Raw genomic sequence first — 21,519 nt, forward strand, 5'->3', positions numbered from 1 at the left:
GTAATCGCCAGCGACCGCTTCATTTAATAGTTAATACAGACGGTAAAGATCAAAGGGGTCGCCACTGGTTAGCAATATTTCTAACGGAAAAGGACTCTGAGTTTTTTGACTCCTATGGCGTGCCACCAAACAGTTATCTGTACCCCAATACCATATGGCAATTTTTAAAAAGAAACACTTCAGGCCTAATAACATTTCATGAAAACCAGATTCAGGATGATGTATCATTTACCTGCGGGGCACATTGTTTGTTTTATTTATTTCATAGATGCCGTGGTGTAGACTTTGAAAGCATTTTAAAAATGTATTCAGCTGATTTGAAGGCAAATGATGCTCTAGTAACAAGGTTTGTGTTGAGGCAATTACGCAGATTGAAAAGAGGCCGTGTAAATAACAGACCGATGCAAAATTGTATTTCATTCACTGATAATATGCATGTTTACAGTGTTTATGATAACTAGCAGACATCCACAAGGTCTATTTTACGCTCTCATTGGACTTTTAAAATCATATTTGTACCGAACATTTTTACTCTGTGATATAAAATGTATCTAAATAAATTGCATGAAAAAAGCCCTTAACTTTACGTGTCGGTCTGACTTTTTTCAGCACCTAGCTGCCACGTTAATGCACAGCTGTTATATTCATCCTGAAATGCTTAGACAGGCTATTGTACGCATATGGTGCCTAGTGTCCGGTCGAGGTTTGCAAAAAAAAAATGAATGAATAAAAAAAAGGGGGCCTAACTTTACGTGGCGGTCTGACTTTTTTTTTCAGCACCTAGCTGCCACGTTAATGCACAGCTGTTATATTCATCCTGAAATGCTTAGACAGGTTATTGTACGCATATGGTGCCTAGTGTCCGGTCGAGGTTTGCAAAAAATATGAATAAAAAAAAAAGGGGGGCCTAACTTTACTTGGCAGTCTGACTTTTTTTCAGCAACTAGCTGCCACGTTAACGCGCAGCTGTTTATATTCAACCTGAAATGCTTAGTGGATTGTACCGTTGTGAATTGTGGCGGGAAACTGTCGGGTTTTGGGTATAAAACGTGAGGTCTGCAAGAACATTCAGGCTGGAGCTCTCAGGAAAGCTACGACGCCCCAACCAACGGCGCTGGTGACACCTTCATTCTTCCACCACATCGGTCGCTTGAAAAGCTGAAGCCCCTGAAAGATTTCACCTCCTGCTGACTGAGCACCGTTTCCATTTATGAACATGTCTGAGGAGCAAGAATTGTTGGTAAGAAGTTTGTTTTATGTTTTTTATATAATCCTCTAGCTCTTTTTGAAGTTGCGCTTCTATTAGCGTCATCTCTCAAAGGTTAAATGCTTTTTATCAGGGATGTAAGCTTTTATCCGGCTCAGACTGTCAAACTAAGACGTATTAGACCGAAGTCCCTGGGCAATGTTCTAACATGTGGTTCTAATTAAGTCTTGCGCTCCTCTGTCAAAAGGTTTTAAGCAATAGATAAAATTAGGTGAAACTCGGGGTGTTTTGAATTAACTGTAACTGCTAGTCAGGAACCGTGAAAGATGCATAAAAAAAAGCGTGTGTGTGTGTGTGTGTGTGTGTGTGTGTGTGTTTGGTTTTTTTGCCGGACCCCGTCTGAAATGTTCTAGCATGTGGTTCTAATTAAGTCTTTCGCTCCTCTGTCAAAAGGTTTTTAGTAATGTTACAACAGCTGGCATTTTAAGCAATAGGAAATATGACATGATACTCGGCGTGTTTAGATTTTGCACATGCTCTTACCTCAAAGACTATCTGCTCATTGATCCGTGTTTTTAAGTCAAGGACTAGTCCGCCTCCTTGCTTTACAGATCATGATTTAATAGCGCCCGAGGTCTTAAATAATGTCACTATATAGCCTGGGGCCAGCGAGCCGGGGTTGAGCTGCGGCTTGAAAAGCAGATAATTTGACAACTAAGGTCTGGGTCTATTTCTGCGGTCGTGTGTGTGTGTGTGTGTGTGTGTGTGTGTGTGTGTGTGTGTGTACTTTTGTTTGCATGAGCTTGTAAATACGTATAGCGGTGCTTTCAAGTAATTTAATTTAAACCGATATAGGAAATGTGTTACAGCTGTTTGCATTTTTGTCTTCGCAGGAAGTGGCCGAGGCGGCAGACGCACTTTTATTCGACACTGCGCTTGAAGGCCCTAATCCTATCGCAGCCAGTCAAATTTGCGGCTTCAGCGCGCATGCTGGTAAGAATTAATTCTCTTTTCTACTGGTAGTATGTTCTATCATAGACCATGCTGATGTGTGCGTGCTTGTGCGTGTGTGTGTGAGTGTGTGTGTGTGTGTGTGTGTGTGTGCTTGTGTGTGTGTGTGTGTGTGTGTTTGTGTGTGTGTGCTGCCACCAGCGAGCTTGCGCTGCCACTCTCAGTCTAGTTGTAGCACTGATGACTATTGAGGACTCTTCCGACTGTTCATTGCTTGAATTAAAATTGTGTTTTTTGCTCTTACTTAGATAAAACTGATGATGCAATCTCCATCCAACACGTGCAGCAATCAAATACACAACAACCGGTTGTACAAAGGAGTTCAAGGTTGCCGCCTGACGATCTGAAAAGCAAAGGTCAGAAGCGTAAAGAAGCGAGGCGGCGAGGGCCACCACAAACATTGCAGGGTGGTTTTGGGGGGAGTACTGTTGGGGGGCCTGCATTGCATGAGTTTCCACCGGTGTCTGTAAATGGTGGCGGTTTGAGAAAGAGACACTCTGGCTGTAAAGAAAAGGGTGATCAAAAGCGCAATAGGAAAGCGAATGCTAATGATAACAATTCTGCTACTCTACAGACCTTCCAGGTTTCGAATTCAAACACGCCTACCCCTGGTTGCGTTCTCCCCAGCCGAAATTCAGAACAGATTCTAGGTGTCACAACGCACCCTTGCAGCGATACTCCGGTATTAGTGCACCCCCCACCTACTCCTACCCCCAAGTCTCACTCTCAACCATCAAAGAACTTGCATGCGCAACCAGCAAACGCCATTATTCCCCCCGATGAACAAGAAATAATTTCGCTGCTTGACGATGATGACTGTTGGGGGGAAAACGCGAATGTACCCGTTCAACAAAACAGATCAAAAGCAGGACCAGCTGTACACAGCGAATGCTCCAAGAACCCACGCTCACAAGGGGGGTGTCACACAGATGTTACAATAGGAGGAGGACCAGCCATCACCATCCCCCCAGTAAGGGTCGCACCAGGTGCTATTCACCATAATTTAAAGACTGAAATTGTCCACAGTGCTGCAGCAAACGGGGCGTCCGCCGCGGCGCTACAAGCTCCTAGACATAACCCCACACCACCCCTAAACATTACCGCAGCAACATCAGCATTCCACGATATTTTACCTTTAATAACAAACCTTAGGGGAAGCACTCTGAACACAGCACCTCTCTGCGAAGCTATTATTTTTGCTTTAAGTAATCGTGATACAGTAGCTCAGATACAAGCCATTGAACGCATCAAAGCAGGCATCGTACTTATACAGCAAAATTTAGAGAAATCACTTTCAGCTGCTTTAGTAACTGCTCAAAATCAGCTAGAGTCCTCTGTCTCCTCACGCGCCATAGATGACGTCCTAAGTGTCAAAAAATCACTTAACGTTGAGATAAAGACACCACTTGACCCCCGCAGTGGGGCTGCTGCTGCTGCTGTTAAAGCTTCACTCCCCAGCGACGCGGCTGTACTTCAGGCAATTTACGCCATTTTTCCCCTAATAAATACCCTAGAAGGATTAGGCTTGAACTCTGCACCCGTCAGTTCATCCGTTTTTAATGTTCTACGTGTACAGGAAGCTTCCGGACATATCGGCGGCATAACAGATGTCAAACTAGCAGTAGAGGACGTGATCCAAAATACTCAGACTTCGCTCGCATCTATTTTAGCAGATGCCCAAGCCAACCTTGATTCCTTGAGTCTCGACTCGGGAAACTGATAATGACCCCCAAAGAGCATAGGTCGCCGAGAAGGTCTGAAACTACAGTCGCCAAACGTAAAGAGAAATGGTTAGCCGCTAAAGTAGTCAGAAATCGGTTAGCCAAAAACCTAAAAAGAGCCAAAAACCATTTGAGAAATATACGCCGTAATATTCAAAGCAACAATGGGTATTTACCACCGAGCCCCACGCAGTTAGAGCAAACACCTCAGAGAACGGCTGTCGCTTGCGATAATTCTAGCATCAGTAACAACCCTGCGCCGGTGTTTTTAGAAAGCGTGCGACAATATCAAAGAGTTATCAAAAAATTTAGAGCTATAGAATTTTATGAAGAATTTCGTTTTGTCAATCTTCATCTCATAGATTCTATTAGACTGGCCCTAGAAGCGGTTATTAACTCTATCCAACTGCTGCTGGACCAAATGGCCCCAGACATAGGCCCCAACGATTATGTACAAATTCGCCTGAGCGGCGGTGGTCTGGCTAACTCTTTTTACACTCGCAGGCTACCGCATCACGACCTAGATGCCTCAGATTTCTTAAACAAAATTGTTGACATGATGAATAGCAATGCAGAGATTCTGGGGTCACAAAGTTTAACACTTGTTGTGACTGTGATAAAAAGTAGGGGCGGCGGTGCCAGACGGGCTCTAAATTCTGTATTGTTTACTAAGATCATTCAAAAGAAACGTCGATGGTTGATTGATTTGAACAACACAGCTGGAAATTTGTGCCTGGCGGGGTGTTTGGCAGGGTTATTGGCTCACGGTCAATCTACGGATAGAACGTTGACAGAGCAGGCACAGTTAATGCACGATGCCCTAAACATCCCCCCAGATACGGATGTCTCTTTGCAAGACATAGAAGCATTTGAAAATTACTTGGGTGTGACGATTAAAGTATTATATCACGAAGGCGGCTGGCGTTATTTCACCAGCGGTACCGCCAACAAATCTAAAATTCTGTTTGTTCTTTTACATGAAAGCCATTTTTACGGTGTGAAAGATATAAAAAAATTCCTCGGCGCTAGGTATTACTGCGAATATTGCCATTCGGCCTATACCCACAAATACAATCACTCGTGCGCAGACTTCTGCAAAGCGTGCGTTACGAACGATTGCCATGACATTGCCAACGATCTCCAAAGGTGTCCGCGGTGTCGACTGTTTTGTCGTTCTTCGGAGTGTTTAGAGCGTCATCGTGCTTTAGCCGTGGCGGGGGAGGTGAGCTGTCTCAGCAAAAAGTTGTGTGATTCGTGCGGTCTCTACGGCCCCGAAAGTCATGAATGCGAAGGCCTTGAATGCGGTGTCTGTAAAGCCCGGGTGTTTTCATTTGATTCACATCTCTGCTTTATGAGCAGACTCAAACCGCCGACCAAAACAAATGATTATATATTCTACGATATGGAGTGCCGTCAGGAAAATATCATTCACGAGCCAAATTATATTTTTGCCAGACATATTAATGGTGAGCCTACTTGGGAGTTTTCAGGTCCTACATGCGTCAATGATTTTATCAACACATTCATTACACCCCGATTTCAAAACTATAGTTTTCTCGCACATTTCTCTAAAGGATATGACTGTTATTTTGTAGTGAAAGCTCTAGTGCTTGAAAAGGTGGCAATGTCACTGATCACTCAGGGAGGAAAGCTCATGTGCGTTACAACCAAAGTACTCAATATCAGGTTTATAGACTCTATAAACTTTTTGCCCATGAAACTCAGTAAACTTCCACAGGCAATGGGTTTCCAAGAGTCTAAAGGGTATTTCCCGCATTACTTTAACACTTTGCAGAACCAAAAATACGTTGGTGCTATGCCCTCAGCAGAATTTTACGGTGTAAACTATATGTCACCCTCTGAGAAAACAGAATTTGTGTCCTGGTATGAATCGAACAAAGATCGGGAGTTTGATTTCCAGAAGGAGCTGTCTCATTACTGCCAACAAGATGTGAACATTTTAAGAGAGGCGTGTATCCGCTTTAGAGAAGGCGTCATTGCCATGTCTAGCAAGCAAATCTTGGTGAACCCGGGTCAGGCCAATGAGTATGCCTATGTTGACTTCATCGACCCCTTTCAGTACATCACTTTAGCTTCAGTCTGCTTGGCGATGTTCAGATTTTGTTTTTTAAAACCTTACACATTAGCGTTGCTACCTCGTGATAATTATCACAGACAGCAAAAGAGATTCTCAACACCCGCTATTCAATGGTTGATGTATTTGGAATACAGTGAAAGAATCACCATCCGTCACGCTTTGAGGGGCGGGGAGCTTAAAATTGGGTCCTATTTTTTAGATGGTTATGCCAATATTGACGGGGTCCCTACTGCCTTTGAATTTAATGGTTGCTTTTTTCACGGCTGTCCAATTTGTTACGCCGGAAACGATTTTAATAAGATGACCGGTTGTACATATGGTCAGTTGCTTAACCGCACAACTATTAAACAGGAGTTTTTAAAAAGACGCGGCTTCAACGTCAGAAGTATTTGGGAACACGCGTGGCGTGAGCAGTTAACATGTAATCTAGATCTGCAGACTTTTATCAAGGATCGTGACTTACCCGAGCCCTTGAAACCGCGTGATTCTCTCTACGGAGGACGAACCAACGCCGTTACTCTTTATCGAAAGGCCTCTGGTGATGAAAAGATTTTTTACTATGATTTTACCAGCTTATACCCCTTTGTTAACAAGACAAAAGTCTACCCTGTGGGACATCCTAAGATCCTTTATAAAGATTTTGGAGCCCCTCAAATGTATTTCGGTCTAATCAGATGTAGAATTCGTCCGCCTAGAGGACTTTTTTTCCCGGTGCTTCCTTACAGATTCGAGGGAAAACTATTATTTACCCTGTGCCGCTCCTGCACAGAAGCCAGACAGACCTTCCGGTGTGATCACTCTGATGACGAACGTGCTCTGACCGGCACCTGGTGCACTGTAGAAGTGAATGTAGCTCTGAAAAAAGGCTATGTGATAGATCGCATTTATGAGATATGGCATTTTGAAAATGTTTCTAGTGATCTGTTTACCGACTACATCAACTTGCACCTTAGAGACAAGCAAGAAGCTTCGGGTTACCCCCAGTGGTGTAGTGATAATGCCGAGAAACAGAAGTACCGGAGGGAATATTTTCAGAAAGAGGGTATTCGATTGCGCTCTAATAAAATCCATGTGAACCCCACTAAAAGACAGATTGCTAAACTGTTTCTCAACTCTCTATGGGGAAAACTGGGGCAGAGAGAAGACCGCTCAGAAACTACTCTAGTGACAGAGCCGGATGAATTTGATCAGTACTTTTTTACTTCCTACTGCGAGGTGTCATCTTGCGAGTTCATAGATGATGATACCGCTTGTGTGTGTTGGCGGTATACCAAAGAACATTACCCGCCTTCATGCAACGCTAACATATTTATTGCCAGTTTCACCACCGCTTATGCTAGATTGGAGTTGTACAAGCTCCTGGAGTTGCTTCAAGACCGCTGTCTTTACCACGACACAGACTCTGTGATTTTTGTGAGCAAAAAGGGCGATGTTAACCCTCCGGTGGGTGACTATCTGGGGGAACTCACTAGCGAAACACCTCCCGATGAACACATCACAGAGTTTGTTTCAGCCGGCCCCAAAACCTACGGTTACCGCTTATCAGGCGGTAAAATCTGCTTGAAGGTGAAGGGGATCACCCTCAATGTTCAGAACCGCGAAAAAGTAAATTTTCAAAACTTAAAAGAGCTGGTCACTCAATATGCCAAGCACGCCGAAAGAGGTGAATGTGTTCCAGAAGATGAAAGCTTAGTAGTGCAGCACCCCTGCATTGTGAGAATTAAAAAACGTTGGGATATTGAGACACGACCGCTTCGCAAAACGTTGAGGGTTGTATATGATAAGCGCGTTCTTAAAGAGGACTATAAAACCCTGCCCTACGGCTTTTAAGAGTTATGCAGCCTCTGTGTAAACACGGGGCTAGCGAGAAAAAGGACTTTCCGCTTTTGGTGTGTATAGTTTATTAGAGGTTGTTTAAAGTATGGATATTAGATTGCAACATCCGTTCTCATGCATCCTCGCAGGTCCTTCCAATTCTGGTAAAAGTTACTTTGTAAAAAAACTTTTGGAAAATGCGCATCAAATGCTGACCCAGCCACCCACCAACGTAGTGTGGGCCTATTCCTGTTGGCAGCGGCTCTATCAAGAACTCGCGCTAAAGCTTCCACACCTCAAATTTGTCGAGGGGCTCCCCGCCGCCTTAAATGATGACATTTTATTTCCACCCTCTAGTGTTAATATGTTAATTGTAGATGATCTAATGGCCTCTGCTTGTGACAGCGGTGAAATTGAAAAAGCTTTTACTCAGTATGTTCACCATCGTAATCTTAGCATTTTATACATTGTGCAAAACGTCTTCTGCCAAGGTAAGAGCTCACGAACCATCGCTCTGAACACCAAGTACATGGTGCTTTTCAAAAACCCCCGAGACAAGCTTCAAATAACGACTCTAGCCAGACAGATGTACCCGGGTCGCTCTAGTTTCTTTCTAGAAGCCTTTGAGGACGCCACTCAGAGCCCCTATGGGTATCTTTTTGTAGATTTAAACGCCGGCACGCCGGAGGATTACAGATTAAGGACCGGGCTTTTCCCACCGGATCTTCCTGTTGCTTATACTCTAAAAAAGTCCTACCCGGCTATAAAAAGAAGATAAATAAAAAGCAGCGCTCCAGTTTAGAGCTCCAACACACTCATGACCATGTCCAGCCGGATAGCGCGCAATCTAGCTCTTTTAAGACTGTTGGTTTCATCATCCCCACAACAAAGGAAAGCTCTTCTATGCTCCGCGTCTGACGATTTAGTAGCAGCGATATCGGAGATAGCCCTAAATACCTTGAAGGGCAATGTCCCTTTGAGTCCTCAACAGATCCGAGTGCTTAAAAAGAAAAGTAATCTTGTTAAAAAACTGAGCAATAAGAGGATCTCTATTAAAACAAAAAAAAGTCTTGTCAAGCAGTCTGGGGGCTTCATAGGATCGCTGCTAGGCATTGCTATCCCGCTTCTCTCGGGCCTGCTGCGCCGCCGGTGATGGCTCACATTGAAAAAATGTATCTCGTTCCTAAACATCAGCTAGACAGAATGCGGAGTCCCCCAAGCGCTGATACCGACATTAGAAAATCAGCCACGGATCTGTTGGACGCTGAGATGCGCGAAATTCTTCATCGTAGTGATTTACCGGTGCACGAGAAAGCTAAGCTTTATACCGCTATCCTTCAAAAGTATCTGAACTTTGTCCATCATGGTAAAATGGAAAAAGAGGGCCTGACTTTATTCATGCCTGAAAGTCAAGAGCCACCCGTTTCACCGGTCAGAGAGCCAGAATCACACGCCTTTAATCTAGTTAATGAAATCCTTGACAACGTTAACCCCCGGCACAAAAAGAAAGCAGAATTACTTCTTAATAAAATTCATCAAAATAAAGACATCGCTTTCTGGAATGATAAGGGGGAACTTCTTTATAAAGGTAATGTTATACGTGGTTCAAACCTGCATGATTTGATCAGAGGCGCCACCCAAACACACTCTTTTGCAAATAATAAAGCGCCTGTCGGTTGGGATGCCTTCATGCAGAGCCTAGCAGAACTGAACATTCCGACATCGGTGCTAGGAAATGGTGGTCATCGTATCCACTTAGAAGATTTAAAGAACAACGCCGTTGCACCATTTGTTATCCCTTCTCCCCCCGCATCACCATTTTCACTGACCCCTCGAAGAGCACCGACGCTTGCCCTCCGTGATACCGCTGACAATGCTCACGAACCCGTAACAACACACGGCCAAGCACTCCCGCCAAAAAAAAGAAAACACTTTGCGAGATTGCCATGGTTGTCTGTTTAGCACCCGTGACTTATAATAGAGACCTATGCTTTTTACTGGGTAACTAAATATTTTTTTATGTAAATACCTCATCTGTATCACAACATATAGTTTTTGTATAATTTTATGCCCGGTGGCCATACTGCGTATTACTGGTTGATGTTAATACGCTATGGTTTCTTGATTTTTATGTACATCATTTTGTTTTCAGTGTTGATACTGTGATTTATATGCCAAGGTGCATAATGTATTTGCTAACTACGGCTACCTCATTATTCAACTATAAGCTTAAATATGTGAATTCTATATTTATATATGTATTATCGCTATCCGTGATTATTATAAGTTAACAACGATAAGCTGTGATTCCTCTTTTAAAAAATGTATGTAACTTCCGCATATTTGATGTCTGCTGTTGATACTGTGATTCATATGTCTTGGTTTATAATGTATTTGAGAACTACCGCTACCTCACTATTCAACTATAAGCTTGACTATGTGTTTTCTATACTTTACAAATGTTTTATAGCTATCTGTGATTATTACCGGGTACCAAAAATATGCTGTGATTCCTTTTTTAATGTAACTTCCGCAGATTTTATGTGTGCTGTTGATACTGTGATTTATATGCAATGGTTCATATTATATTTGATAACTACCTCTACCTCATTATTCAACTATAAGCTTGATTTTCTTTTTTTTTCTATTGTCACTAAATGCTGTCAGTATATGTAATTCCATATAATGAAACTGTAATTACATAAAATGTGATTTTCTGTTATGTAAAAAATGGTTTCAATTAAATTGTAAATATTGACCCAAAATAAAACTTCTCCGAGCTTTCATTTTACATTTAATAAAAGCAATTTGTTCTAAAACGCGTTATTATTCTTTTCAATAATGTGATGATGGGAAATGTATAAAATATCATTTTAATTCGTAGCTGCACCCCATATATCCGATTACTGAGCCCCCATAAACACGCCTAAAGCAAGACATGCCCGGGCATGCCTGGTCGATTTATACGTACTGAGTCCCCCATAAACATGCCTAAAGCAAGACATGCCCGGGCATGCCTGGTTGTTTTACACGCTTTATGATTTCATCGCCGTATCATTTTATAAGCCTTGATTCACAAATCCTAACTTATCGTTTTATACGCTTTTTGATTTCATCGCCGTATCATTTTATAAGCCTTGATTCACAAATCCTAACTTATCGTTTTATACGCTTTTTATTTTTTTTTATTTTTTTATTTTTATTTTTTATTTCATCGCCGTATCATTTTATAAGCCTTGATTCACAAAATAACGACCTATAAAACAATAAAATGCTATAATCTTATCAATACGTTATAAGGACCGATTAAAACCCCGATTAAAATCAGACTTGGAACACGTCCAATATAGACACACGGACCAAAGGGGCGTGGCAACACGGACCGAAGGGGCGTGGCCACCTGTCACATCCAATTAGCGAAAATACATGGTGACGAGTAGTATACAACCTATACTACTGACATCAGACATAACAAACATAACATGAACAATAGCGCATTGCCTTATAGACCTACTTAATAGTTGGCAAAAATAAACCTCATGGTCTGCCTGGGTTGAGGAGCCTGAATAAACCCTAGAGGAAATCAAAGGTAAAAAAGTTCTTGATTCGGCATGGCGCTAAGGAGACCCCGAAAACAGGGAAGTCAGAATTTGTAAATATACAATGGGCTCCCGGTCATGAGGAATCCTAAATGCGGGGAAGAACAAAGCTTACTTGACTCGGCTAGCCTCCGTCGAATTGACCTACTCGTTCCCATAGGCGGACCGCATCTTAGCGTGTCTGGGGTTTGAGAGGTCTAAATAGAGGATCGAGAAACTTCCTGGTCACGGACGCATTGGGGAAGACTATGCCGCGTACTCAGGTAAAATGGTGGGGGCCATCTTAGGTGTCCTTGTCGGACGCGTGGGTCTAAAAGACGGGCAGAGAGTACTCGAATATATTAAAATTGTGCACATGGGCTACATGACTTTCAAAAGGGAAAATAAATAAATGTTTTAAGAAAAGTTAAATAAGAAAAGCGGGTCTCAAACCCTGCGGTACTGGGCGGTTCTCAGATGAAAGGTAGAGAGGGTATCTCTATTGTGAAAGTGTCACAATAAGATGGCAGCCATCTTAGGCTAGTAACCTGGAAGTGGTGAGGAAGTCCCAATGGGGATTAGGTCCTATGTGAGCTGTGTCCAATGGGGCATAGCATTGACAGGGTAAAGTTAAATAAAATAAGATAATAAAGAAAATAAAGAAAAATAAAGAGAAAGGGGAGGAAAAAAGACCAAGCGAAATCAAGTGGTTCTTATATGGTTGTTGACTCTGGACATGCTATATTTATCTGACAAATTGACCCCACGGGATGTGGTCATTTAGCCCTTTGGTATCAGTGCGCAATTTAAAGACCCAACGTTGTTCTTTTTCCAGCAACCTTTGTTCAAGGTTGTCACATGGTTTGATATGCTCCAGCACCACCCACCTCATGTCTTTTGGTGTGTGTTGCATATCATTAAAATGTGCTGTCATCCTGGTACTTGCTCTGTGGCACCGGATGTTGCTGCGGTGTTCACAAATCCTTGTGCTCACCTTCCTGGTGGTCATGCCCACATAGTGGAGAGTACAGGAACATGTGATCAGATAAACTACACCTACTGTGTTACATGTGGTGAAATTTCGGAGTTCCCATGACGTGCCTGTGTTAAAAAGGACCTTTTTTGTGGTGGAGGTCAGGTGGCACACACTACAGTTCCGACACGGGTGGTGGCCCGTTGGTAGAGTGCTTATGGTCTGTTGCTTGTTCCTTTGATTAGGTCTCGGGCGTGTGTGTACTAGGAGGTCCTGTAGATTTTTGCCTCTCCTATGTGAAAACATGGGTGTAGCGATATTTAGGTTGCCGCTGTTTAGCATATTCCAATGTTTCTTCACCATTTTAGTGATTTTGTCTGACGCTGTGCTAAAAGTGGTGATACAGATGGGTCTTCTGTCTTTTTCTGTTTCTTGTTTCGCGTAAGTCTCCAGGAAAGCATCTCTGTTATTGTTTTTTGCTCTTTTCTTTGCTTTGTTGATGATATGTGAAGGATATATTCTGTCTTTCAATTTTCTTGCCAGGTCTTTGGCCTGTTCCTCATAGTCATTAGTTTCCCTGCAGTTTCTTCTTAACCTGAGGAATTGTCCAAATGGTAGGTTTTCCTTGAGGTGTCTCGGGTGAAAACTGTCATAGAGCAGAAGACAGTTCTTAGCAGTAGGTTTGAGGTGGGTTGTAGTTTTTAAATATCCTTCAACGATGTATTGAATCCCCTACTGGACCGCTCCTTAGCCCGAGGGGACACCCCAGATGTCACACCTCTGTCCCGTTTTTTAGAGTCACTGGGCCTGTCTGACCTGTGGCGGCGCCACCATCCGCTCCGGCGGACATATTCTTACTTTTCCAGCGCCCATAAGGTGTTCTCCCGCTTGGACTATCTTATCGCTCCAGCAGGGTAGATGCAGCGGGTGGCCGACACAGACTACCTGGCTAGGGGAATATCGGACCATTCTCCCCTGCTCATGAAAATGGGTGGTGGAGGAGGTCGACGGCTTCCGCAATGGAGACTTAATGCATGGGAGCTGCGTGATGAGAAAGTTGCTGAAGAGCTCCGTGTTGACTCCTAGCTATATTTCACTGAAAATGAAGGTTCAGTCCCATCTGCAATTACTTTGTGGGAGGCCTACAAGACGGTACTGCGTGACAGGGCGCAAAATGTACTGGCCCACAAGAAGAAACGTGCAACTCAGGAGCTTGTAGAGTTAGAACATACCCTCCTGGACTTGGAAGGGACAAGCCAGGCCACAATGACGGAACAGGATCTGCGCCGGCTTGAAATAGCCAGGCACGAATACTTAGCGCTTGCGACTGATGAGGTAAAAACATACCAACTAGCAACCCAACATCGCCTTTACGAAACGGGAGATCGGGCGGGGAAACTGTTGGCGTGGCTGGGGCGGAAAGAAATTGAGTCACGATGGGTACTGTCTATAAAGGAGCAAGAGACTGTTCATACCACTCTGGAGGATATTGCAGGGGCTTATGAGCGCTATTACAATGCTCTTTATGGAGCCCGTACTCAAGCGGGAGACTCTCAGATACGCCAATACCTTCAAGGTATTGACATGCCCACCCTTACACCCGACGAACGAGATAGCCTAGAGGGCGACTTGACACTGGCGGAGGTTACCGAGGCCATAGGTCACCAGAAAGCAGGTAAGACTCCGGGCCCTAATGGCCTGCCGAGTGAATTTTTTAAACTGAACACTGCATTGCTGGCGCCCCATCTCCTAAAGATGTTCGTTGAATCAAAGGAACAGGGGTGTCTCCGTCAAGACCTTTGTCTAGCCACAGTGGTGGTCATTCATAAAGACGGAAACCCCCAGATGATTGTGGGTCCTATCACCCCATATCCCTCCTTAATATTGAAACAAAAATCCTGGCCACGATTCTTGCACAGCGCCTGTTAAGCGTGATTCTTCCGCTGGTGCACCAAGACCAATCTGACTTTATGCCTAAGCGTGCTACCCGTCTTAATTTTCGCTGCCTAGCTAACTGGATGGACACAGTACAGGTTCGCGACACTCCCCATTTGCTTCTCTCGCGTGATGCGTAGAAAGCGTTTGACAGGATTCACTGGCCCTTCATGTGGCGCACTCTGGAAGCAATGGGCTTCGGCCCGATTTTTCTAGAGTGGCTGGCGTTGTTATATAACACACCCGAGGCACGAGTACGGGTCAATGGCACTCTCTCCGCCAACTGGCCGATACAACGCAGCACCAAACAGGGTTGCCCCTTGTCTCCCCTACTGTTTGCCCTCATATTGGTACCCCTGGCCTGCGTGGTTCGCCCCTGACCTGGGTGGCTTCCTAAATGCTCCCGGGTCACTGGAGGAAGAACGCATATTGTTATATGCAGATGATATTCTGCTCTGTCACGCGGCCCGCTGACACGCTCCTCCATCTTGTACACATCTTTTAAGAATATGGCAGCTACGCTGGTCACAAGATTAACTGGACTAAGTCCACCCTCTATCCAGTAAGTAGTGATCCCACATCTTACACTTATCCCGGCTGCTTTCTTTATCTGGGCCTTTATATTACCACTGACCCCGTGCTTCGCGTGGATCGCAATATACGACGGGTGCTGCTGAATTTTCATACAGATGGGAAGCGGTGGAGGAAACTTCCTTTCACTATCATGGGAAGAGCCGCCATGTACAAAATGGAGACGGTCCCTCAGCTTCTTTATGTTCTTCAGAACACTTATCAAAAATTACCTGATACAATTTTCGCTTCTATTGATAGTGAGTTGCGCCTCCTCCTCTGGGATGGTGCTCATCCACGGATAGCATTGCGCAATCCTTACAACGGGGGGTTGGCCGTACCAGATGTCAGAGCCTACGATAGGGCGGCCCACCTTATCATTATTAATGAGTGGATTCACGCATAAGTGGACCATCCGGCATATAGGCTGGAAAGGCTTAAGTTCCATGAACGCTCCCACCTGCACCATCTATACGGGGGTGCCGGCACGACACAACACCTTCCCGCTACCCAACGGGTAATAGAGGCCTTGAAAACTGCAGGGAAATTGATGAGATGGGAGGGGAAACCTACACGGGAGACCCCATTATGGGAGGGAGGGAGCTAGTCTGCGCGAGATCCGGAAGCTGAGGGGCTTCAAACAATGGGACCTCATTGGCATTTTCAAGATAGGAGACCTCCTGGAGAGAGGCTCCCTGGTCTCCTTCTTGTTCCTTCAATCCAAATATCAACTGCATAGTTCTCAAACTTACGCGTACCTTAGGCTTCGCCATGCCTGGCGGGCGGAATGGTTGGACGACGGGGCGCTGCCGGAATACACCCCCCTTGAGGGCAGACTCCTTCAGGAGGAGATCCCGACTCAGGCGATATCGCTGACATACAAAACGCAGCTCAATAACATGCCAGATGGTCTTGGCCCACTTTGCGCAAAGTGGGAACTCACCACAGGACCCCTTGAGGATATAGACTGGGAAGCGGCCCTCATGCACCCACGTGAGGTGGCGATCAAATTATGACTGCGTCTTATCCAATACAAGATCCTTCATAGGGTCTACTATAATGGGGAACGATTGCACAAGATGGGGAGGGTGGAGGACCCTGCATGCCTCAGATGCTGTACGAAACATGGCACATACATTCACACTCTTTGGGAGTGCAGTCACATTCAGCCCTACTGGCGCACAATAGTGGGGGAATTAAATAAAATACTTGGGGCAACCAATGAGATGGATGTGAAATTCCTACTATTGGGAATTCCCACTGATGTCGATCTGCCACGATATGGACTCTTACTTGCTAATCTTGGGTTGGTAGTGGCTAAACGGGACATAGCCAAGTACTGGGGTGCACAGCGCCTTCCTACATTTACAGAATGGAAATCCAATATGGATTTATACAAGGCTGCAGAGAAAGTGGTTTATAAAGCTAGGGGCTGCCCACGTAAATTCCGAAAAATTTGGTCCCCATGGTTGACGTATTACAAGCTGGATTTGGATGTAGAAGGGGGAGCCCTTACATTATCTCATGCGAGGGCTGGTTCTGGCTTATAAGAAACGCTTTCCCGCTCTCTATTTGCAAATAGACTTCTAGTAGAATGGTCCTATGTACTATTCGGATTGTCACTGTTGATGGGTATGAATGCTTTCTCTTGAGTAACCCTTCTGCGAGATTCATTGATCATTGCTCTACCTCCATACCTGTTGATCATACACATTGCATTGATGACGTATTTTCCCATCTGTCAATATTGTTATTGAATGGTATAAAAAATAAAAATAACGTTTAAAAAAAAAAAAAAAAAGGTGGTATTGAAGTCACCTGCAACAATTGTTTTTTTAATGTGTTTATAGGTTTTAATGACAGCCATAGAGAAATAGTTAAGATGACATTTTGCAAGTTATTCAGTACATTACATGTGTGTATATTAAATCAAGATTTATGTCAAACACTTCCATCTCTATCTACATTTCTGAGCATCTCCAGTTATACCGTAGGGGACACACAGATATCGCCACGATACACGTTCCACTTTAACCACTTCCGATCCCATTTTTGGGGCAACCCCTAGCTACAAAGACCTCCGTCTCCGCCAACATGCACCTGTCCAGCTCTTTCGCCACATGGTAGTGGATGGCGGGTTTGTTCCCCCCCCACCCTCTCGCCAGCCCCGTTTGACCAACGTGTACCCCAATGTTGTAAATTGCTGTTTGACTTCAGTGAGATCAGTTGCAGCCCATATGTTCAGCAGTCCCAGTTGTGGTGTCACACCTGCAACTATTAATGGTAATGAGGATTCCCTGGTGTCCAAAAGGTACTCCAACTCCTGGAGGTTGATAGATGTACTTCCCATCTTCGTCCCTCTGGCATATACATTAAAAAGGTCCGTCCCGAACCCATCTTCAACCCTTAGTTGAAACGCCAGTATGTCCGGATTATTGGTCTTTAGTTCTTTGACCGAACAGTGGAGATCAATTTTGATTAGAATTAATAAACCTCCTCTTGGGCACCCAGTATTACTAGCGATCGCAGGACGATGGAATGGAATATACCCGGGATAAAGATAGGGGAAGAGCACCATGTTTCTTGTAGAAAGCAGATGTCATGCTTTTCTATGTATTGGACCCAATGTACAAGACAATAGAGAGAATGTAGTCCTCTGATCTTTGCTACCTATAGGTACAGTGTTTACACAGTCTCCTGAATCTCCTCCCTGATATCCCATTCTATGTGCCTCGGAACTACCCCCCTTGCTGCGGCAACTGATTACGGCCAGGTTCACTTTGCTGATTAACGAATCCTGGACCGTTGCTGTGAGCAGGGTTAAAGCATCAGAAAAAGTATTCCAGAAACACAGGGAATTGGTGTAGGGGGACGAGGTATAGAACCTAATCGCAAAGTTGAGTGGGCAAGTCAGTCATGTGCATCAAGGTTTGAACCAGATGTCTGTTGATGAGCCAGATTATGGGTGGTTAACAATGGTGGATGCATTTGAGGGCGATACTTCATCCGAATCCCTGTACAAGAGTAGGATTAGGGTGGGGGTGAGTGCTTGCAATTTTCAACACTCCGTCCATCATCCCCTTTGGTTTTGCTTTGTGTGCCCTAAGATGGCAGTGTAAGCCCAGACGTGGGTCCCTTGCTCACTTTGCCACTGGATTCAAGCTAGCCTGGCTGAAGATGGCTGAAATGCCAGAAACCGGTCCTAGGAAGCTTGTTTCCGGTCCAGGGAAGACATGGCTTGGCAGTTCGGGCTGGACTGTTCCCATGAGGCACAGGCTCAGACTGATTTGAATATGGCCATGTCTGAACTGGGGTGGCGGAGTGAGCTAAAGAATGATGATGGATAAAACCCAGATCAGTTGCCTGGGGGTGAGTGCTTGCAGTGTTCAACACTCCGTCCATCATCCCCTTTCGGTTTTGCCAAGAGTAGGATTAAACCTAGCTTCTAACGCAATTAAGTCATGAACAATGTTTGCATTCCTAAAAAGTAGCTCTATACAATCAGTCCAGGGACATTGATAAAAAAAATACTCTTAGGTGGTCCATGTGATGTCAGTTGCCCACTAGATATATTTTGAAAAGTGTTATTGCTGGCACGAGGGGGCATCGGGAAGTTACTATATGGCAGCTGGACTGGGGTTCGCCTGTGAGTTATATTTGTATTCAACTCGGAGTGCCTAAGCAGGGGTTCGGAAGAGTTCTTACGAATGAACTTAGCAGCAGTACCTAAGGGGTGAGTGGAAGAGCTAGCAGTGGTAAAAGTGCTGGCCGAACATTCGTTAGGAAACTGCTTAAGCAGTTAGACTCCAATATCACCTTTATTTACTAGCAATTTTATTTGAACGTCCACTCTTGTACTGCTTTTTTTAGGTTATCTATCTCAGATCTCAAGTCAGCCATAGTCTTACGTGGGTCTTGAGCCTGGTTAGTGGTTGTTGTCTCACTTTATGACCATGTTGAAATATCACCGGGGCCTTGGTCAGCTCTTACTTCCTGATTACCATCGTCTAGATTATGGTCTTTGCCTGACCCCATCTCCCCTGCCCCTAATGGCTTGCATATAGGCTGAAGTGAAAGAAACTTATTAGAGAGAGTGAGGGGGTTACGAACAGCTGAGGCATTATCTAGAGTCCTGACTAGGGGTTCAGAGTTTAGCGCCCCCTCTATCTCAACTACCTCTACTCTATCTGCGTTGAGCTTGCCTGGCAATAGTGAGTGGTCAGTGGATCAGTTCTTTGTGCTGCGTGTTTTAGGCTTACTAAACATGGATGGGATACGTCTATGCTGTTGGGACTTTTTGCTGCTAGTGAGGTTTGGTGGGCTAGAGGGGTAAAGGACCAGTGGCGAGACAGTTGGCGAAGAAAAGAATATCCTCTCATTCAACAAGGAGGTCATCTATACGCTCAAGAACACAATTGCCTCCTGCCAACTTGCGTGCTTTGGAGGTTTTGTTTACTTTAGTCTTTGGTTGTGACCCTCCATCCCCACTTTCATGGTCTCTAGTCTTCCTTTTCCCTATAGCGTATTATGGTTGTTAATATCTAGCAAGTCTAAAGAATAGACCAAAATGACACCCCAAAGTTCTTTTCTAATCAACAATTAAAAAAAGGACAATTAGCGCTAGTACACCCAGAATTTGGGTTATAAGCACACAGATCCCAGCCGCCATAAAGAACAGGGAGCTACTGTACTGACGCCAAATCACAACACCCACGTCATACAATATAATTCAATAATATGACTAAATCACAGCAAGCACAGCAAACGACAGCCAGATTCCCATCTACCCAGGGGATTAAAAAAGTGATAATAAACGACCCTTCAATTAACAAGTAGGCCAGGTTCCGGTACTCCGATCTTTCCAGTCTACAATTGTTCTGATAGATTGCAAATAGTAGAGCCCAAGCGCAGAGTCATTAATAGGTGCCAAAACGAAGATGTAAACAGTGTGAAGATGGATTAAATTTACAATTAGAAGGTCCGCAAATCAAAAGGGGGGGGTGGCCCTGCCCTGCCTCTTCCTTTCAATGATGGGCAAGGACGGGCCTGCCCTTGGCCCCGCTTCGCCCGGGCGTGTCCCGCGCTTCGGGAGTCTTACGTACTTTTTAGCGCGAGATAGTGGGCCCGCTCCTCCATCCTAGGAAGAGCAAGAATCCTGGGACTTTGAGTCCCCTCCAGACAGGCAGCAATGTGGTGGCAGAAACCGGGCTGTTGCAGCGTCCAGCGCTGTGGGAGTCTTACGTGCTTTTTAGCGCGAGATAGTGGGCACGCTCCTCCATCCTAGGAAGAGCAAGAATCCTGGGACTTAGAGTCCCCTCCAGACAGGCAGCAAAGTGGCGGCAGAAATTGGGCTGATAGCCTTGTTGTATTTGCTTTGCAAATCATAGAGAGTTATTCAAATATGTTAAACAAGCCACGTTCTGTCCATTCTCAATGCATGTTCCGTCTCTTCGTTCTCTTTTTCTTGTGTGCACTCTAGCACCTTCTGAAACTAAAATCACACTATATATATATATATATATATATATATATATGTGTATATATGTATGTGTGTGTGTGTGTGTGTGTGTATGCGTGTGTGTGTGTGTGTATGCGTGTGTGTGTGTGTTGATGGTCATAGGCATTATTCGTATTAGAGAGGTATCAAGTTCCCGATGTCCATGTGTATGTGTAGGTCATCCAGTCCAGTTTTTTATTTGCATTGTCCTAGGTTGGGGAGAGGATTCCTATGATGAAGCATGACACTAACAAGTGTGTGAGGTTTCCTCTTCCATTAAGGATGACTTCCCCATAAGCCTAAGGTTTCAGCTCCGTTGAGGGTGCACCACTCTGAATACACTTCTTTGTGGATCGCTGTCACCGTACGACTTTTTGTGTTGCATGGTTTTTGAAGGGACGTACGGTGCCATGCCCTTTTCTTCTCTCCATTGCGTTTCCCCAGGTATTTATGAGCATTAATGCCTGCTAGGCAAGCTCTTTCATTAATATCTTTTAGCAGCCTGGTATCACCCCGTCACTGCCCCTCAGCAGTAAACTAGCTAAGCTCCTGACCTAAGGCTTGAGCACCCTCGTTTCTGCTCGGAGGGGGCCTGGTGTGCTACAGCGGGGATGTCCGCTGTACTAGTGCCGACCCTTGGAGGGAGAGGAGTTCATCTTTTTCTGCCCTGGGAGTGCACCATCTGCAGGTGATTTCCTTTAGTTTGCCTGGGAGGTGGCTTGACCCTACTTGGTGTGATTGAGGCACAAGATCAATAGGCAGCAGAAAAGCTGTCAACTGTGCTCCTTCAGGACACTCATTGTACCGCGGTGGGCAGACAAGAACCACTGTTCAAACGCTGCAGAGCCGGAGGGCGTTCCTTCCGCTTTTTGGCGGCTAGGCTTTGGAACTCATTACCTGCTCATATTCGTGCCCTTGATGACCTGCTCATGTTCAGGAGGGCTATTAAAACTTATCTTTTTCCCTCTGGCTGTAATTTTACTACATAGGATATCATTTCCTTACTCTGCTTCTCCCCTTCTCTATCTGCTTCTCTGTTCTATGTATTTTTCATTCTGCCTGTCTGAGCGCCGGGACGCCCCTTTGCTGGGGCAGCTGTGCGCTATAGAAGAAC

General features: G+C 44.7%; 2 protein-coding genes across 2 annotated transcripts in view; both read left to right on the forward strand.

Annotated features, from left to right (window-relative positions):
* Positions 1-21,519, forward strand: part of LOC146830237 (E3 ubiquitin-protein ligase TRIM7-like) — a 178,516-nt gene that overhangs the window by 124,251 nt on the left and 32,746 nt on the right. The gene's annotated exons all lie outside the window — the stretch shown is intronic.
* Positions 933-10,622, forward strand: LOC146830239 (uncharacterized). Its single transcript, XM_085604439.1, has 2 exons — positions 933-2,200; positions 2,467-10,622. Exon 2 carries the CDS (start codon positions 3,941-3,943, stop codon positions 7,865-7,867), a length of 3,927 nt encoding a protein of 1,308 aa, XP_085460565.1. The 5' UTR covers positions 933-2,200; positions 2,467-3,940; the 3' UTR covers positions 7,868-10,622.

This window comes from Triturus cristatus, chromosome 5_1, assembly GCF_964204655.1.
Source record: "Triturus cristatus chromosome 5_1, aTriCri1.1, whole genome shotgun sequence".
Classification (NCBI taxonomy): Eukaryota; Metazoa; Chordata; class Amphibia; order Caudata; family Salamandridae; genus Triturus; species Triturus cristatus.